Source organism: Notolepis coatsorum (assembly GCF_963971535.1).
Source record: "Notolepis coatsorum genome assembly, chromosome: 1".
In the NCBI taxonomy this organism is placed as follows: domain Eukaryota; kingdom Metazoa; phylum Chordata; class Actinopteri; order Aulopiformes; family Paralepididae; genus Notolepis; species Notolepis coatsorum.
Genome location: NC_140165.1, coordinates 4,084,862 through 4,105,643, shown reverse-complemented (window position 1 = coordinate 4,105,643; position 20,782 = coordinate 4,084,862). Strand labels below are relative to the sequence as shown.

The 20,782-nt window shown below is 43.4% G+C and overlaps 1 protein-coding gene across 1 annotated transcript; it reads left to right on the top strand.

The window, feature by feature from the left end:
- The first annotated feature begins 1,639 nt into the window (after positions 1-1,639).
- Positions 1,640-20,660, top strand: donson (DNA replication fork stabilization factor DONSON). The gene is made up of 14 exons (XM_084333001.1): positions 1,640-1,778; positions 2,170-2,454; positions 3,735-3,837; positions 4,469-4,534; positions 6,447-6,659; positions 8,262-8,440; positions 8,834-8,909; positions 9,954-10,056; positions 10,468-10,567; positions 12,437-12,607; positions 14,991-15,189; positions 16,493-16,562; positions 17,065-17,195; positions 19,802-20,660. The coding sequence occupies exons 1-14, from the start codon at positions 1,735-1,737 to the stop codon at positions 19,937-19,939; spliced, it is 1,878 nt and encodes a 625-aa protein (XP_084189127.1). The 5' UTR covers positions 1,640-1,734; the 3' UTR covers positions 19,940-20,660.
- Positions 20,661-20,782: the final 122 nt, after the last annotated feature.

The following is a 20,782-nucleotide window of genomic DNA, read 5'->3' as shown; positions in this document are numbered from 1 at the left end:
TAAAAGACCTGAGCCCTCTCAGGAAGAACAGTCTGCTCTGTCCCTTCCTGTAGAGGGCCTCTGTGTTGTCCGTCCAGTCCAGTTTATTGTTCATGAGAACACCCAGGAATTTGTAGTTCTCCACCCTTTCCACCTCCTCCCCCTGGATGATGATGGGAGTTGGGGGCTTCCTCTTGCTCCGCCGATGGTCCACCACCATCTCCTTCGTCTTGCTGATGTTGAGCTGTAGGTGGTTTTCCTTGCTCCACTCTGTGAAGCTCTCCACCACAGCTCTGTACTCCTCCTCGTTGTCGTTGGTGATGTATCCAACGATGGAGGAGTCATCAGAAAACTTTTTGGAGATGGCAGTTCCCGGAGCTGAAGCGGAAGTCTGAGGTGTACTGGGTGAATAAAAAGGGTGCCAGTACAGTTCCCTGGGGGGCTCCAGTGTTGCAGATCAGCACGTCGGAGTGGCACCCCTGCAGTTTGACAGACTGTGGTCTACCAGTGAGGTAGTTGAAGATCCAGGCCACCAAGTCGTCCTCCACCCCCATCACTGACCGCTTCTCAGCTAGTAGTGTTTTAACGTGCCGTTTGTTATTTGTACTACTACTACTACTACTACTACTACTACTACTACTACTACTACTACTACTACTACTAATACTACTAATAATAATAAATACTACTACTACTAATAATTATAATAAAATAAATAATAACAGCCGAAACCTGACCAATCTTTCGCCATTGGCTAAAAACTATCATGCACTCTTAGTTCCTATATATATTACTATTGATTGATTGACTATGTATAGGCACTCAACACTGCAGCGCCCAAGTTTCAACACTGTTTGATGAATGAATGAATGAATGAATGAATGAATGAATGAATGAATGAATTAATTAATTAATTAATTAATTAATTAATTAATTAATTAATTAATTAATTAATTAATTAATTAATTAATTAATTAATTAATTAATTAATGAAACCTTTATTTAACAGATTGCAGAATGGGTACAACACAGTAGAAAGACGTTTGTCTTGTTTACATCAGGGTCCCCCATTTTCAATTCATAGTGACATTTATGACATACGATGAACATTGTTACTCAGCTGAAAGAGTTGTAACCTCCCTGCTGACTTGTCTTACATAAATAACTCGGATAAAAGCATAAAATGACTAAATGTAAATGTGATTTGATCTAATTGAAAATGGGGGACCCTGATGTAAACAAGACGAAAGTATTTCTCTGGTCTGCATCCCCTTAACAATTGTGTGTATTGAGCTGTACTGTATTGTTTGTACCCATTCTGCAATCTGTTAATAAAGTTTTCAATCAATCAATCAATCAATGCGCGAGCTCCTCCCACGTGATTTTAGCGGGCTTGACTGCGACGTCACTACGTCGCTACCAAAAAAATTGTACATTTTACATTTTATAATGCCAGAGTTTGTGTCATGTTTTATTCCCTTAATACATTTCTTAATAGCTTTTTGAACATAAGTTTTAAAAAAAACGGTGATAATACAATGTTTATTATTTTGCTGCCAGCTCCTCTCACGTCATTTTAGAGTGGGGACGGATGTGACGTCGCTACGTTTTACGCGCCAACATTTGGTAAAGAAGTGCGGAAGAAGAAAGTCTGTGTTGAGTGAAAAACAAAACAAACAGCGAACCCTCAAGTCTCGACAAGAACAAGATTACAACACTTTCTAACACTTTTATCACATTGTATTTATCACAGACATGTGCGACAACAAGGCAGGAGGTTATTCGCCCAGCTTCAAGCGGTATGTATGTTGTTGTTGTTTATGTCGTATCACAAACCGTACTGTATTTGTAGATCTGGTATGTCATGTCGCAGCAGTACTGTCTACCTGTACGTCACGTCTGTTGTGTATGTCATAAATGTAACAGTACTGTAACGTCACGTCTGTTGTGTATGTCATAAATGTAACAGTACTGTCTACCTGTACGTCACGTCTGTTGTGTATGTCATAAATGTAACAGTACTGTCTACCTGTATGTTATGATGAATTGAAAATGGGGGACCCTGATGTAAACAAGACGAAAGTCTTTCTCTGGTCTGCATCCCCTTATTAACAATTGTGTGTATTGAGCCGTACTGTATTGTACACCAATTCTATCTGTTAAATAAAGTTGTCATTCATTCATTCACAGACCGGCTGAAATCATGCGACTGCGGAGGAAGAGAGCCAGAAGCGAGGCGGGTGGTGGGGGGGGTGTCTCGTCCTCCTCTTCCAGCCCGGGACAGGGGGCCTCCTCCCCGGCTGGCGTGCGGCCCTTCTCCCCGGGGCCGCTGCTCACCTCTCCCCGCTCCGGCGGAGGAGTGAAACGCAGAAACCCCTTCGCTAACATCGAGAACACCTACAACAGCCCGAAGAAGAGGCTGATCATTTATCACGACGAGGTTCCACACAGAGACGACAACAAGACCTCCCCACCGTATGTATATATTCTCTCCCCACCTGACCCACCCACCCCCTCCTAATGTACAGTCTCCTCCCCACCGTATGTATATATTCTCTCCCCACCTGACCCACCCACCCCCTCCTAATGTACAGTCTCCTCCCCACCGTATGTATATATTCTCTCCCCACCTGACCCACCCACCCCCTTCTAATGTACAGTCTCCTCCCCACCGTATGTATATTTCTCTCCCACCTGACCCACCCCCCCCTCCTAATGTACAGTCTCCTCCCCACCGTATGTATATATTCTCTCCCCACCTGACCCACCCCCTCCTAATGTACAGTCTCCTCCCCACTGTATGTATATTTCTCTCCCACCTGACCCACCCCCCCCCCCTCCTAATGTACAGTCTCCTCCCCACTGTATGTATATATTTCTCTCCCCACCTGACCCACCCCCTCCTAATGTACAGTCTCCTCCCCACCGTATGTATATATTCTCTCCCCACCTGACCCACCCCCTCCTAATGTACAGTCTCCTCCCCACCGTATGTATATATTCTCTCTCCCCACCTGACCCACCCCCTCCTAATGTACAGTCTCCTCCCCACCGTATGTATATTTCTCTCCCACCCACCCCCTCCTAATGTACAGTCTCCTCCCCACCGTATGTATATATTCTCTCCCCACCTGACCCACCCCCTCCTAATGTACAGTCTCCTCCCCACCGTATGTATATAATATTCTCTCCCCACCTGACCCACCCCCTCCTAATGTACAGTCTCCTCCCCACCGTATGTATATATTCTCTCCCCACCTGACCCACCCCCTCCTAATGTACAGTCTCCTCCCCACCGTATGTATATATTCTCTCCCCACCTGACCCACCCCCTCCTAATGTACAGTCTCCTCCCCACCGTATGTATATATTCTCTCCCCACCTGACCCCCCCCCTCCTAATGTACAGTCTCCTCCCCACCGTATGTATATATTCTCTCCCCACCTGACCCCCCCCCCTCCTAATGTACAGTCTCCTCCCCATCATATGTATATATTCTCTGTTAGGATCTATGGGTAACAGTACTGTACATTTGCATATCGTATATATGTCACAAATGTAACAGTACTATATACCTGTATGTCATAAATGTCACTATGAATTGAAAATGGGGGGGACCCTGATGTAAACAAGACAAAAGTCTTTCTCTGGTCTGCATCCCCTTATTAACAATTGTGTGTATTGAGCCGTACTGTGTATTATTGTACCCATTCTGCAAATCTGTTAAATAAAGTTTTCATTTATTCATTCACCAGTCCGGAGACGGGGGGAGAGGAGAGTGGCGGAGGAGGTCTGCTTTTCCGCGAGAGACTGATGGAGGCAGAGACGATGAGCGAAAAGCAAGAGTCGTCGAGCAAGGTTGGTTGGTATTATTTAGATATGGATGAGAAGATGATCAACAACATTGCAGCCAGTCATGTTCCAGACTGTTACACAGTTTGTGTTCCAGATACACGAGGAATAGTTTGATGTCAGTGTTATTGTCTTGTTATCACGGTCCGTTATCCTAATGAGAGAATGTATCATTTCTGGTCATTCATGGGACTAAATCTTATCTCAGATGGGCATGAATGAATGAATGAAAACTTTATTTAACAGATTGCAGAATGGGTACAATACAGTACGGCTCAATACACACAATTGTTAAGGGGATGCACACCAGAGAAAGACTTTCGTCTTGTTTACATCAGGGTCCCCCATTTTCAATTCATAGTGACATTTATGACATACACAACATACATGACATCATGACATTTATGACATGGGGACATACATGACATACAGGTATATAGTACTGTTACATTAGTGACATATACGATATGCAAATATACTGTTACCCAGAGATCCTAACAGAGAATATAATATACATACGGTTAGGAGGGACTGACTAAAATCAGATGAGGTCTAGGTGGGATTATGATGGCTGTATAAAGTTAACCCATCGGTGAAGACAGGTTTAACATTGTGTCATTTCCTCCATGCCTGCTAGAAACGTCTGTCTTTCTCTGACGAAGACACACTATTTGAAGAGGACGAGAAGACACCACTGATCAAGGTCTGACTGTCTTCTGGTGTCCTGTCGTCTGACTCCTTTCTCTCTCTTCTCTCTTTCTGTCTCCGTCTTCTCTTTCTTGATTGATTGATAACTTTATTTAACAGATTGCAGAATGGGTACAATACAGTACGGCTCAATACAAACGACTGCTAAGAGGATGCAGAGTGCAGACCAGAGAGAGACTTTTGTCTTGTTTACATCAGGGTCCTCTATTTTCAATTCATCAAGACATTTATGACATACAAGACATGCAGTAAGAAAAAGAGATCATAAAAATATACATCAGAAGGGGAAGAAACTGTACATTGGAGGGGGTTGGTCGGTGGGTGGGGGGTCTTTGGACATTTGCCAGGGCCATTTTCTAATTGCAGCCACCCGTAGGTGCTCTTTGAGAGTGTTTTTCTGACTTCTCTCTCTCTCTCTAACTCCTCTTTTTCTGACTCTTATCTCTCCCTTTCTGACTATTCTCTTCTTTCTCTCTTCTCTTTCTGTCTCTCTCTTCTCTCTTTCTGACTCCTCTCTCTCTCTCTAACTCCTCTCTTTCTGACTCCTCTCTCTCTCTCTAACTCCTCTCTTTCTGACTTCTCTCTTCTTTCTCTCTTCTCTTTCTGTCTCTCTTTCTGACTCCTCTCTCCAACTCCTCTCTCTCTCTAACTCCTCTCTTTCTGACTCCTCTCTCTCTCTAACTCCTCTCTCTTTCTGACTTATCTCTTTCTGTCTCTTTCTGACTCCTCTCTCTCTCTAACTCCTCTCTCTTTCTAACTCCTCTCTCTTTCTGACTCCTCTCTCCAACTCCTCTCTCTTTCTGACTCCTCTCTCTAACTCCTCTCTTTCTGACTCCTCTCTCTCTCTAACTCCTCTCTTTCTGACTCCTCTCTTCTTTCTGTCTCTCTTTCTGACTCCTCTCTCCAACTCCTCTCTCTTTCTCTCTTCTCTCGTTCTGACTCCTCTCTCTCTCTCTAACTCCTCGTTCTGACTCCTCTCTCTCTCTAACTCCTCGTTCTGACTCCTCTCTCTCTCTAACTCCTCGTTCTGTCTCTCTCTTCTCTCGTTCTGACTCCTCTCTTCTCTCTCTCTCTCTCTCTGACTCCTCTTCTCTCTCTCTCTCTAACTCCTCGTTCTGTCTCTCTCTTCTCTCGTTCTGACTCCTCTCTTCTCTCTCTTTCTGACTCCTCTCTCCAACTCCTCTCTCTTTCTGACTCCTCTTCTCTCTCTCTCTCTCTTTCTCTCTCTCTCTCTCTAACTCCTCGTTCTGACTCCTCTCTTCTCTCCTCTCTTTCTGACTCCTCTCTTCTCTCTCTCTCTCTCTCTCTAACTCCTCGTTCTAACTCCTCTCTTTCTGACTCCTCTCTTCTCTCTCGTTCTGACTCCTCTCTTCTCTCTCTCTCTCTCTCTCTCTCTCTCTCTAACTCCTCGTTCTGACTCTTCTCTCTCTCTCTCTCTAACTCCTCGTTCTGACTCTTCTCTCTCTCTCTCTCTCTCTCTCTAACTCCTCGTTCTGACTCTTCTCTCTCTCTCTCTCTCTCTCTAACTCCTCGTTCTGACTCTTCTCTCTCTCTCTCTCTCTCTCTAACTCCTCGTTCTGACTCTTCTCTCTCTCTCTCTCTCTAACTCCTCGTTCTGACTCTTCTCTCTCTCTCTCTCTCTCTAACTCCTCGTTCTGACTCTTCTCTCTCTCTCTCTCTCTCTCTCTCTGACTCCTCTCTCTCTCTCTAACTCCTCGTTCTGACTCTTCTCTCTCTCTCTCCAACTCCTCTTTCCGACTCCTCTCTTCTGTCTCGTCTCTGTCTTGTCTCTCTCTCTCTCTCTCTCTCTCTGACTCGGTTGTTGTTGGTTCATAATCATGTAGGAATTACCGTCTGTGTGTGTGTCTCTCTCTCTCTCTCTCTCTCTCTGCCCCCGCTCCTCTCAGAGCCCCCAGGCCGGTGTGGTTGTACCTCCCTCCTCCGTGGAGCCCCCTCCCCTCTGTGCCGAGTACCCGGCCGACTGGAGCCTGAAGACCCGCCTCCTCTTCACCTCGCCGCTGTCCTTCTCCTGGGCGGAGCAGCCTAAAGCGCAGGAGGAGGCCATGGGCCTGTCCCAGCACTGTAGGGGTCAATACCCCGTTCTACCCAATACCATACAGGTAGGGGTCAATACCCCGTTCTACCCAATACCATACAGGTAGGGGTCAATACCCCGTTCTACCCAATACCATACAGGTAGGGGTCAATACCCCGTTCTACCCAATACCATACAGGTAGGGGTCAATACCCCGTTCTACCCAATACCATACAGGTAGGGGTCAATACCCCGTTCTACCCAATACCATACAGGTAGGGGTCAATACCCCGTTCTACCCAATACCATACAGGTAGGGGTTCAATACCCTGTTCTACCCAATACAGGGGTCGGCAACCTTTACTATCAAAAGAGCCACTTTTTCCCCGTCCCACAAAATAAAATGCTCAGGGAGCCGCACACCCTATTTACCCTTAAAATGAAGATAACAGTGTATAACGTTTTATATATCGCCAAGCATAAAACCCCTGACAATTGCATACCCAAAGTAATTTGCGATTTATTATACTTTATACTTATAGCACACAGTTTGTTGCATTAATGGGATTATAAAGCAACAAAAAGAAAAAAAATTACTTTTTATTGCTGTTTTTACCTGTTATAACAAAGGAAAACCTCAAACTCTTATGAAGAGGAGAAAAAATACTGGCTGTGTAGACCTATTTTTAAATAAAACACAGAAGAGGAGACAAAACACTGGTGTCTGTAGACCGACTTTGAAATAAAACCCTGAACTATTCAGGTATATTTGAGTCCTTCCCTTATTTGTGGAACATTTATAAAATAAAAAGTAGTCTAATTTGAAAAAAGACTACCATGTGTAGACTTACTTTGAAATAAAACACAGAACTATGCAGCTCTATTAGAGTCCTTCCCTTATTTGTGGAAAATCTATAAAATAAAAAGTAAATTCTTCGTTGTTCGCAAATTTCGCACCACATATCAGGCGTCAGGGTAGCGTCTATTTGTTTACCAACTGATTTCCAGTTCTGCGATCTGATTGGCCACTGACGTTTTGTTGACTAAATATCTTAGTTGATGAAATATTTTTTCATTTCAGTGTCACAGTATGACATCGATCTCTAAAATAAGAAAAAAAATGTAAAAAAAAAAAATTACTTTTTTTGGGCCAGGGAGCCGCAGCTGATTGGCTAAAGAGCCGCAGGTTGCCGACCCCTGACCTAATACCATACAGGTAGGGTTCAATACCCTGTTCTACCCAATACCATACAGTAGGGTTCAATACCCTGTTCTACCCAATACCATACAGGTTGATTGATTGATTGATTGATTGAAAACTTTAATGACCAGATTGCAGAATGGGTACAGTACGGCTCAATACACACAATTGTTAAGGGGGTGCAGACCAGAGAAAGACTTTTGTCTTAGCTAGGGTTCAATACCCTTTTCTACCTAATACCATACGATACTGGTATAGGGTTCAATTCCCTGTTCTACCTAATACCATATAACTATTCTGTCTGTCTCTCTTTGTCTATGTCTCTCTCTCTCTCTCTCTCTCCATCTCTGTCTCTCTCTCTGTCTATGTATCTGTGTGTGTGTCTCTCTCTCACACTATGTGTCTCTCTGTCTCCCTCTCTCTTTCTCTCTCTCTCTGTCTCTCTCTCTCTCTCTCTCTCTCTCTCCCCCTCCCTCCCTCTCCCAGGAGCCCAGGTCGTGTTCAGAGTTGCGTTGTTCCTTCCAGCAGAGTCTGGTTTACTGGCAGCATCCCTCCGTGGCCTGGCTCTCCCTGTTTCCCAGGATCCACTCTGAGAGGAGCTTCACGGGGAAGTGCGCCCCCTGGGCTCAGGACCAGGCGCTGCAGCAGAGCCTCATGCGTGACTGGTGAGATATTATTAATTAATGTTGTCAGTGTTGTATTAGTGCTGTGTTTGTATTAAGTATTGTATCAGTGTGACTGGTGGTGAGATCATAATAATCAGTGTATTAGTATTGTACTTGTATTAGTGTTGTATTTGTTTTGTATCAAGTGCTGTATTGTTGTATTCATATTGTATTCATATTGTATTAGTGTTGCGTTCATAATTGTATTAGTGCTGTATTAGTGTTGTATCAGTATTGTATTAGTGTATACGTGTCACGGTTGCTCAAATAATTCAGAAACTCTCCCCCTCTCTTTATCCTTCTATATATTATATATATATATATCTTTCCCCTCGCTCTCTCTCTCTCTCCCTCTCTCTCTCTCTCTCTCTCTCTCTCTCTCTCTCTCTCCAGGTCAGTCAGTCTGTTTTCTCTCTACGGTCTGCTGAAGAACAGACTCTGTCCATATTTCTACGTCTGCTCCTATCAGGTACAAACTATTGTGTGGGAGATTTGTCAACATTAAAGGAATGTTTCGCTTTAGACATTAGATTTGGGTTGTTTTATGTACAGTACGTACTCGCCCCCAACTCGGCTGAGGTCTGTACGACGTCTACATAATACTCCGTGTTAGCTCCCACGGCTACATCTATACCTTCTCCCAAAATGGGGTCCATTTATTTTGAGTCCCAAAGGGCATAAAAGTGTTTAGTACAGGGTTTGCACAAGGTCCTTGAAGTGCTTAAAGTGCTTGATTTTTTGACCCAAAAAAAGCCAAGGCCTGGAATTCCTTAAACAGATTTTTTTTAACAAGGTGCTTAAAAAGTCCTTGAAATTCAAATCAACTGTTCACGTTGACAGTTTTGTTCATCCATGATCAAATAGTTCTGAATCAAGAAATATAATTTTTTCTTATTTAAAGTAACTAATTGTCGGAAATTGGTTTTAAGCCATAAATATTGGCTCAGATTATTTTTCTATAAAAAAAATAAAAAGGCATTTAAAAGTGAAAAATAGTGCTTAGGAAAGTACTTGAAAGTCCTTGAATTTAATTTTGCAATGTATGTGGGAACCCTGTAAACGACGTGTGCAGCGTTATCAGTGTTTAGTAGCCAAACGACTTCACATAAGCACATTTACATTAGTATTGCGCACAAACGGTCTTCACTGAACTCTTGATGATGATAAGTGTCACGATTGCTCTTCACAATATAAACATGAGCAACGATGTTGACTAAATCATGTATAGGAAATATCGCCGGGTAGAAAATGGTCCAACTCCACCCAAAAAAAATAAAAAAAAAATAAATAAAAAACCAAGCTGTATAAAGTAGCAATATCGGCAGTCCAGATTCATTATTACATCACACATAAATGAAAGCTTTCTCCTCTCCTCTCCTCCCCACTTATCCTCTTCTCTCCTGCTCTCTCTCTCTCTCCCCACTTATCCTCTTCTCTCCTGCTCTCTCTCTCTCCCCACTTATCCTCTTCTCTCCTGCTCTCTCTCTCTCCCCACCTTCCTTCTCTCTCCTAGTTTACGGTGTTGTTCAGAGGAGCAGGTGTCGCTGGCAACAGCTCCATCACTGCAGTTCTCTCCCCCACCACCAGGGGGCTCAGAGAGGCCATGAAGGCTGATGGTGAGAGTCCTGTGCAAACACACACACAAACACACACACACACACACAAAAACACACACACACACAAAAAACACACACACACACAGAGGCGAATTCACAAAGGGATTGCGTGGCTTTTTCTGAGGCTATGCTGGCGCAAATAGCTCTGAAACACAGTTTGCTATTCACAAAGGAAGCGCAGAGGGGGTGAAATTAGGTGGTAACTGCCTTGCCCCTCAGCATTGCGTCTCGGTGTGTCGTGGTATTTGCGGGGATTTAAATGAGATAATATATATATTAATTACCACACCAACCTTCACAGAGGTGTAATTATGTATTTATATTTTTTATATATATAATAATTACCACCATCATCCGAGGTTCAGCTGAATACGCAGCCTTGCTTCACACCTGCATTGTTCTTCTGTTCAGGTATAGAGTTCAGTCTCCCTCTAGTGGAGGAGAAGAGGAGGAGCAGGGAGCAGCATACCTCTGGATCCCAGGGAGGAGAGGAGGAGGAGAAGTCGTCTGAGTGAGTCTTCTGATTCTATTCTGCTCTGTTCTATTCTGCTCTGTTCTGCTCTGTTCTATTCTGCTCTGTTCTGCTCTGTTCTATTCTGCTCTGTTCTGCTCTGTTCTATTCTGCTCTGTTTTATTCTGCTCTGTTTTATTCTGCTCTGTTCTGCTCTGTTCTGTTCTATTCTGCTCTGTTCTGTTCTGTTCTATTCTGCTCTTTTCTGTTCTGTTATATTCTGTTCTGCTCTATTCTACTTTGCTCTGTTCTACTACAAGGGTGAATAATACTGTTTTTTTTGTTTGTTGCTATTTTCTTTTAGAATACTGTTTGAGTCTTAATTTTTGTACTTTTTGTTAAGAATATAGGACAGGCATGTATAAGCATTATGCTCCAGTCTGTACCTTTTCAGTCACTGTAAAATCAAATATTGTTAAATGATGGTGTATATTGTATTGTGTGAGATGATGACTGAATAAACTACTATTCTACTCTGTTCTGTTCTATTCTACTTTGCTCTGTTCTGTTCTGCTCTGTTCTACTCTGTTCTACTCTGTTCTGCTCTGTTCTGCTCTGTTCTTTTCTGTTCTGCTCTGCTCTGTTCTGTTCTGCTCTGTTCTTTTCTGTTCTGCTCTGTTCTGTTCTACTCTGTTCTGCTCTGTTCTGCTCTGTTCTGTTCTGTTCTGTTCTGCTCTGTTCTGCTCTGTTCTTTTCTGCTCTGTTCTGTTCTGTTCTGCTCTGTTCTGCTCTGTTCTTTTCTACTCTGTTCTGTTCTGCTCTGCTCTGTTCTATTCTGCTCTGTTCTGTTCTGCTCTGCTCTGTTCTGTTCTGCTCTGTTCTACTCTGCTCTGTTCTTTTCTACTCTGTTCTGTTCTGCTCTGCTCTGTTCTATTCTGCTCTGTTCTGTTCTGCTCTGCTCTGTTCTGTTCTGCTCTGTTCTGTTCTGTTCTGCTCTGTTCTGCTCTGCTCTGTTCTGCTCTGTTCTGCTCTGTTCTGTTCTATTCTTTTCTGCTCTGTTCTGTTCTGTTCTGCTCTGCTCTGCTCTGTTCTGCTCTGCTCTGTTCTGCTCTGCTCTGTTCTGCTCTGTTCTGTTCTGTTCTTTTCTGCTCTGTTCTATTCTGCTCTGTTCTGTTCTGCTCTGCTCTGTTATGTTCTGCTCTGTTCTATTCTGCTCTGCTCTGTTCTGCTCTGCTCTGCTCTGTTATGTTCTGTTCTATTCTGCTCTGTTCTGCTCTGCTCTGTTCTGTTCTGCTCTGTTCTGTTCTATTCTGCTCTGTTCTGTTCTGCTCTGTTCTGTTCTACTCTGTTCTGTTCTGCTCTGCTCTGTTCTGTTCTACTCTGCTCTGTTCTGTTCTGCTCTGTTCTGTTCTACTCTGTTCTGTTCTGCTCTGTTCTGTTCTGTTCTGTTCTGTTCTGCTCTGTTCTGTTGTGTTCTGCTCTGTTCTGTTCTGTTCTGTTCTGTTCTGCTCTGTTCTGTTCTGCTCTGTTCTACTCTGTTCTGCTCTGTTCTGCTCTGTTCTGTTCTGTTCTGTTCTGCTCTGTTCTACTCTGTTCTACTCTGTTCTGCTCTGTTCTGTTATTTTCTGTTCTGCTCTGCTCTGTTATATTCTGTTCTGTTCTATTCTGCTCTGTTCTGTTCTACTCTGTTCTGTTCTTTTCTGTTCTCTGTTCTCTCTGATTCCATTATATTCTACTCGCTTCTATTCTGTTCTCCATTTCTATTATTCTATTCTTCTCTCGCTTGTCTTTTCTCTTCCTCCCCTCTTTTCTCTTCTTCCCCTCCCTCTCTTCTCTTCCCCTCTTCCTCCTCCTCTCCCTTTTCTCCTCCTCTGTGTTTTGTCTTAAAGAGTGACCTGGTTAAACGGCTCCCTTTGCGTCTCTGTTTAGTTCCAGACGTTGTTCTGACCCGAAGGAGGGAGAGGAGGGTGGAGACGAAGAGCGAGACGGTGGTGGTGATGATGATGATGAAGATGATGATTATGAGGGTGGTTTCTCCTGGCTGAAGGAGATGGGAGTTCAGGACAAGATCAAGAAGCCAGACAACATCTCGACACAACTGTATCCTTCCGTGTGCGCGCCCCCCCCCCCCCCCCCCCCCCATGCTTTAGCTTTGCCTATTTTTATAAACCTATGCATTTGAAAAGTATATTTTTCAGCAACGACATCAGTATTCTGTCAGAACAAAGTTGTGTTTGTAAGGTGAAGTATTTACATGTCTTGTTTAACCACTTAAGCATCGGGCAAAAATGGGGCTTGTTTCTTTTTTACGATTGCATACCCAAAGTCATTTGCGATTTATTATACTTTATACTTATAGCACATGCATGAGTCTGGTCTCTTTTGAAAGGTAACATTCTGAAGTTTCTTACACAAAATCACTCTGGAGTGCTAATGAAGTGGAGTGACAGAGGTTTGAACACACTGAAGTAAACGTTTTGTGTGTACTCTCATTTCTGTTTACTTGTTGCCAGATGCCTGTTTTTTAAGTTCCAGCTGAGAGGTAGGAGCTGGAAAACATAACGGTTCCATAGCCTGAAGTCCTATATAGTACAGGTCCAAAGTTTATAACAATCCCACGGGAGATGTTGTGTTTCACAAAGGTTTTTGTAACGTGTGTACTGGCAATAATTCAGCGTGATTATCCAAAATGCCTGTCCGCTGCCATTCATTTCGCCTCTCGATTCAAAACAATGGACTTCTTCGTCTCCTTGTGTCACCTCCCCCCCACTCTGAGCGCCCGTCTGGGATCACTTTCGGAGCAGACGCTGCTTGGCTACAACGGTGGTCAATCATTTTCACCGTCAGCGGTGACTGGTCAGTTCAGGACCGTTCACAACCGGACGCGGTCACTCGTTCCGAACGGCTCGTCGAATGACGCTCGCCGGATGTTTCTTCTTGTAACTCGAGAATGAAATCACGCAATGGGTTGAGTGAGGTGGCGATCGAAAGGGGGCAAATTCAACTTTCCAACAATCGGACAACAATCGGACGAAAACGCAGCCCGGAGCCGGCAGACGAGTGCAAAGTGCCGCGGCGTGCGTGCGTGACGGACCGCAGTCCGGCCCTCCGATGCTTAAGACAACCAGGAAATGTTCAAGAGAAGGTTGTATGTATGTATTGTAGTTTAAATGTAATCCATGTTCAAATTAAACTAATCTTTATTCCAGTGAATCTCTTCGTTACAACAGGATTCTGATGCTGTTATGTTTATATTAGTGCTGTCCGGCGATTAAAAAAAATTATCTAATTAATTACAGGATTTGTAATTAATTAATCTAATTAATCGCATAAACCATTTTAGGCCTAATATTTTATATTCTATAATCTTATTTCAAATTGCATGTGTCCGGATGGCAGAATTCAGTACTGTATCTTCAAAAACCTTCTGTTTAATCATCTTCCCTTTATTCATTTGCTTAGATTTTTCAGGTCTGGTCAATTTTAGCATGGTGTTATTCACAGTCAAAAAAATAAATAATTGAATTGATATTCTCATTTGGTTCATTACAATTTACTCAAGCCTAGTAACAGACACAGGATTTTTTTTTTATTGCTAACCCTTTTCACACAGGATTTTTGCCTATACTTTCTGGCAGGGGGACTGCCAATGCAAATGAGCCTTTTGGCTAAAATTGCGTGCATTTACATTTCGCTGCTGGCGGGACAAAACCTCATAACTCCATTTTTTAAATATATTTTTTTTATATAAATCAACTCCGTAGATCATTCTCCATATGTGTGTGTGGGTTTTACAAAGTTTAAACAATGGGAAAGCATTAAACCGATCATCTGTCTAAACCTCCTAACTCTATTCACCCTCAAATCTGTGTTCGTTTTTGGAGTTATGAGGTTTTGTCCCGACAGCAGCGATTTGTAAAATGTTTTATTAATGTACGCTGTCCCCCTTGATCAGAATCAGATACCAAGAACATGCAAATGGACCATTAAAAAAAGAAAAAAACGTTTTAAATGTTTATTCTACGTTCGTATGGAATGAATGAGGGATAAAATTTTTTTTTATAAATTGAGTTAATTTTCATAACGCTATAATTTGCTGTGTAATTAATTAATCTAATTAACGTGATAAACTGACGGCCCTAGTTTATATACGTGACAAGGCTTTTGTTTTAACCCTTTCACTACCACACTACAGAAGGTTAACCCTTTACTATCGCACTACAGACACGTTAACCGTCTGTAGTGTGATAGTAAAGTGTTAACCTTCTGTAGTGTGGTAGTGAAAGGGTTAACCTTCTGTATTGTCACAGTGAAAACGGTTAACCATTTGGTAGTGAAAGGGTCAAATGGGATGATTTGGTTTTACAGTGGTGACTTGCTGCCCTCTAGTGGTCAGAAAACGGTTATTGCAGCTCTGTCTTTTTGTTTCCCCTGCTAATAATGACGTTGTTGTTGGCGCCTTGACCGCTCGCTCTCTCGCCAGTCGCAAGGAGCGTAACTCGGTGTCTCTCGACCACAAGCCGGAGTCGCTGGTGTGCGTGGAGGGAGGCCACACCTTCACCCTCGTCAACTTCCTGATCAGCTGCAAGAGTCTGGTGGCCGGAGCCGGCTCCCAGGCGGGCCTGCCCCCCACCCTGCTGGCCCCCGGGGCCTTCAGAGGGGCCACCGCGCACACACTGAAGGTACACACACACACACACACACTGAAGGTACACACACACACACACTGAAGGTACACACACACACACGCTGAAGGTACACACACACACACGCTGAAGGTACACACACACACACACACTGAAGGTACACACACACACACGCTGAAGGTACACACACACACACGCTGAAGGTACACACACACACACACTGAAGGTACACACACACACACTGAAGGTACACACACACACACACTGAAGGTACACACACACACACACTGAAGGTACACACACACACACACACTGAAGGTACACACACACACACTGAAGGTACACACACACTGAAGGTACACACACACACACTGAAGGTACACACACACACACTGAAGGTACACACACACTGAAGGTGCACACACACACACTGAAGGTACACACACACTGAAGGTGCACACACACACACACTGAAGGTACACACACACACACTGAAGGTACACACACACACTGAAGGTACACACACACACACACTGAAGGTACACACACACACACTGAAGGTGCACACACACACTGAAGGTGCACACACACACTGAAGGTGCACACACACACTGAAGGTGCACACACACACTGAAGGTGCACACACACACTGAAGGTACACACACACACACTGAAGGTACACACACACACTGAAGGTACACACACGCTGAAGGTACACACACACTGAAGGTACACACACACACACGCTGAAGGTACACACACACGCTGAAGGTACACACACGCTGAAGGTACACACACACACCCTGAGGGTACACACACCCTGAGAGTAATAATAATAATAATAAATTAGATTTGTACCGCACTTTATATTTGTGAAAATCTCAAAGTGCTACAGGATATAAAGATAAAAAGTAAAATGAATAAAACAATTAAAATGAATAAAACAACCAATGAAATGGAAGAACATACAAATTTAAAACAATAATCAAATGAATAGAAGTATTAAAAAAAAATTATAATAATAATAATTCATGCAAAAGCCTTGTTTAAAAGAAATGTTTTTAGGCCCCAAAGCCTCGACGGACTGTGGTGCACACACTGAAGGTACACACACCGCAGGTACACACACCGCAGTTACACACACTGAAGGTACACACTGAAAGTACACACACGGGTGTCTCTTTCAAAGTATTAGTACTTCCCCTAACATTGGATAGTCAAATGTAATTATCTATGTGTTTTTCGCTCTCTCTCTGTCTCTGTCTCTCTCTCTGTCTCTGTCTCTCTCTCTGTGTCTGTCTCTCTCTCTCTCTCTCTCTCTCTCTCTCTCTCTCTCTAGGCTCGTAGTGTGAATGTAAAGGCCCAGATCCGTTCCACCTATCAGGACGTGTGCAGTCTGGAGATAACAGGTACTATTACTACTGGGGGGGGGGGGGCTTAGTGCTGAGATCACGGGTAGTATTAGTACTGGGGGCGTGGCTTAGTGCCCACGGAGTCTAGGTCATCAACCTGCGCATGCGTAGTTCGGGAGTAGGTGCGAAAAAGCGACTATAGCTCGGCCGAGAAAGTGCCGATCGACTTGGGATTGGTCTCTCCGTGTTCAGGAGACTCGGGCGTATATAAAAGTCTATCGGATCATGTCTCCAGCACCCCTCCCCACAGCCGTAGCTACAACCACTTAACGTCGAGGCTCTCATCCACATTCATTCATTTTTTCCCCCCGCTCTCTCCTCCATGAGCTCAATGTAACGCGGAAGTGCTGTGGTCTATTAGTGGGGGGGGGTAAACCTATCCCTGATAGAGGTTGTAATAAGGGGGCGGGGCTTAGACCTCACTTTGAGAACTGCTGGCCTATGAAACATCCTTATTTAACCGTGTATCTCTTTATCGTGTCTTTTTTCTTTTATTCAGGACCCATCCTCCCGTCGTCACTCCACGCCATCACCAGACTACTGAGGCCTTCTCAGGCGGGGGGCTTTGCTGCCACGCTGTACACACACACCCCCACGGCCATACTGAACACACACACTGCCAAGGAACAGGTAACACACACACCCCCCCACGGCCATACTGAACACACACACTGCCAAGGAACAGGTAACACACACACACCCTTACTGCCATACTGAACACACACCCTCCTGCCATACTGAACACACACACTGCCAAGGAACAGGTAACACACACACACCCTTACTGCCATACTGAACACACACCCTCCTGCCATACTGAACACACACACTGCCAAGGAACAGGTAACACACACACACCCTTACTGCCATACTGAACACACACCCTCCTGCCATACTGAACACACACACTGCCAAGGAACAGGTAACACACACACCCTCTTACTGCCATACTGAACACACACACTGCCAAGGAACAGGTAACACACACACACCCTCTTACTGCCATACTGAACACACACACTGCCAAGGAACAGGTAACACACACACACCCTTACTGCCATACTGAACACACACACTGCCAAGGAACAGGTAACACACACACACCCTCTTACTGCCATACTGAACACACACACTGCCAAGGAACAGGTAACACACACACACCCTTACTGCCATACTGAACACACACACTGCCAAGGAACAGGTAACACACACACACCCTTACTGCCATACTGAACACACACACTGCCAAGGAACAGGTAACACACACACACCCTCTTACTGCCATACTGAACACACACACTGCCAAGGAACAGGTAACACACACACACCCTCTTACTGCCATACTGAACACACACCCTCCTGCCATACTGAACACACACCCTCCTGCCATACTGAACACACACCCTCCTGCCATACTGAACACACACCCTCCTGCCATACTGAACATACCCAAAAAAAATTACTACACAAATGTGGCTGGGGGAACTGATTCACTCAGCATGAATGGACTATGTAAGGGATAATGTATAGCTACGAGGTCATTGTCGCAAAATAATTGACCGACACGTAGTTTAAAATACCGAGCCGCTTCGGCGAGGTGTTTTAAACGTCAGTGAAGGTCAATTATTTTGCGACAATGACAGAGTAAAGCTATACATTATCCTGCTTATTACATGGCTAACTTACTAACAATATACCTAATTCATTTGACAAATCGCAGTTGTTCTGTGGCTCTGTCAGCCCAAATAAAGTGATTATTATTATCGCGGGCAGCCTCTGTGTTCTGGCTCCGCTGTGTTCTGGCTCCGCTCGTCGCTCCGCCCCCTGTCATCGCCGGCAGCACTGAATTGCACTGAAACAGTGTGTGTCAGTGGGCTTGATTGCGAACAGCGGTCATTATTTCAATAATGACCGCTGTCGGGGGGCTATTGACCAATCACAAGCAAGCATTTTGGCGAATGTGAAAACGCCATGTAATAAAGGTCAATAAAAACAATACACAAAAATCAAATAAAAATGATTATTTATTTATTTTTTATTTCGATTAATTTCGATTATAATAGATTCTAACGTATTCAAATCGATGCAGTTGAATCGTCACATTAGAATCGATGCATTTCGATTAATCGATGCACCGTTACACCCCCTATACTGAACACACACGGCTGTCTACGGGGTTCACACGGGACGCATTTCACTACAGTGGGTGTTCGTATGTGATTTTATTTTATTTTATTAGGAAAACCACAGTATCATACACAACATTGTAGTATCACGATGACCCTGCACTCCAGAGGATTGCACTTAAAAAAGCATTCCTTAAAACACTTATTTGCATCCAGGCCATCAGGATGCTCCACGAACAATAACAATATGTAACAACCATCAAATGCACTCACAGCTCACAGCACACACTCACTTTAAACATACAACTCACTGCAGCACCCACTTTAACCACTTTAGAACACCTAAGCACACTTTATATTTATTGGTAAAGAATTTGCACTACAACCCATACCTCATTACACCTTACTGTAAATTGTACCTCATCCTTTGCACTGTATAGTATATTGTATGGTAACTCAGTTACTTCTACTCTACATTGAGCATCGTATATATGTATATACTGAACATGTTTGTCTACGTACTTGACTTCTATTTTATACTTGCTATACTTATTTTATACTTATCTTTTTTGCCTAGCACAGTCTCTGGAGCGTAACAGAAAGAAGCATTTTGTATAAAAGTATTCTGTACTTCTGTATGACGACTAATAAAGAAACTTGAACTTGAACTATTTCCAAAGTGGTCCTCGATGGAAAACATAAAAACACAGTAAACAAACACAATAAGACAAGACATGAAATACATGTTGTACCCTGCACTACACTAAGAAGATGGGGGGGGGGGGGGGGAATGTAAATCTCAAACCTACACTTCTTCCCAAAGAAGCACATTTACCTTTGTTTTAAAAACCGCTTGATGTGCAAAGGCAGGCAGTGAACTCTCTGTCTCTCTGTCTCGGTCTCTCTCTCTCTGTCTCTCTCTCTGTCTCGGTCTCTCTCTCTCTGTCTCGGTCTCTCTCTCTCTGTCTCTCTCTCTCTCTGTCTCTATCTCTCTCTCTGTCTCTCTCTCTGTCTCTCTCTCTGTCCTTCTCTCTCTGTCTCCCTCTCTCTGTCTCTCTCTGTCTCTTTCTCTCTGTCTCTCTCTCTCTCTCTCTCTCTCTCTCCCCCCAGTGTGCCCAGCCGGTGGAGCTGACCGGCTGTGGTCTTCACCCGGCGACGGTCAAGCAGCTCCAGACCCCCTCTCCCCTGGAGAAGACGGCTCTGAGAACCCTCCTCCTGGACCAGTATAACTACACCTGGACCATCTGACTCTGTCTTGTCTAGACAACTCTGTGTGTGTGTGTGTGTGTGTGTGTGTGTGTTCTTGGTTTGAGCAGGTCAGACATGTGTTTGAATTAGTGCTGTCAATAGACTAAAATCAAATTAACTAATTAATCTCACAATTTTCTGTAATTAATCTAGATTAAAAATAGCATTTGTCTACTTAACACCCAAGCTTGTAACGGATATTTACTTGAGTAAAATCATGGAATTAATGTAAAATCGACACAAAAAGTATATTTAGATACAAAGACTATTTTAATAGCTTTCTTTGAATACAGTTTCTCCTGTGAAATACAAATGTTCAACAAAACCATCGACATTGACTCAGCTAGACCTCTTTCTTATATCCGCGGCGCTAAGATTGAGGATTTTTTCACTCCATAGATTAATCTAGATTAATTTTATTTTAATGCTTTAAATAATTTAAATTAATCTCAAGTTAAAGCATTCATTTTGACAGCCCTAGTTTGAATAGATGAGTCCTGGTTTTAGTTGACTCGAAAAAAAAACGTCTTGTTTGTTCTTTGTTTGTCTGTCTACACACGTGTGTGTGTGTCTTTTAAAATGTATTTCATTGTAATGAATTTGCTGTGATTTGTAGTTATGTTTGAATAGACGGATGATTTTAAACTTTTAAAGCATTTTATTTTATTTACTTTGTCTGAATCTTCTGTGTGCAGCGTCAGAATAAATGAACCTATCTGTCCCCCACTGTCTCTGCTGTATGAATTTTTTTGAAAGCACTATCGAATTGGAATTCTTTTTCACCGATATTGTGACGGTGATATGATTCACGGTATTAGAGGGAATGATTCTAGCCTCATTATT

What these genes read in the sequence shown, in the direction of transcription:
- donson (XM_084333001.1), top strand. Translation starts at nt 1,735, where the DNA reads ATGTGCGACAACAAGGCAGGAGGTTATTCGCCCAGCTTCAAGCG. An exon ending in TATTCGCCCAGCTTCAAGCG is followed by an intron (nt 1,779 to 2,169) that starts GTATGTATGTTG and finishes ATTCATTCACAG; the next exon opens with ACCGGCTGAAATCATGCGAC. An exon ending in GTGCAGTCTGGAGATAACAG is followed by an intron (nt 16,563 to 17,064) that starts GTACTATTACTA and finishes TCTTTTATTCAG; the next exon opens with GACCCATCCTCCCGTCGTCA.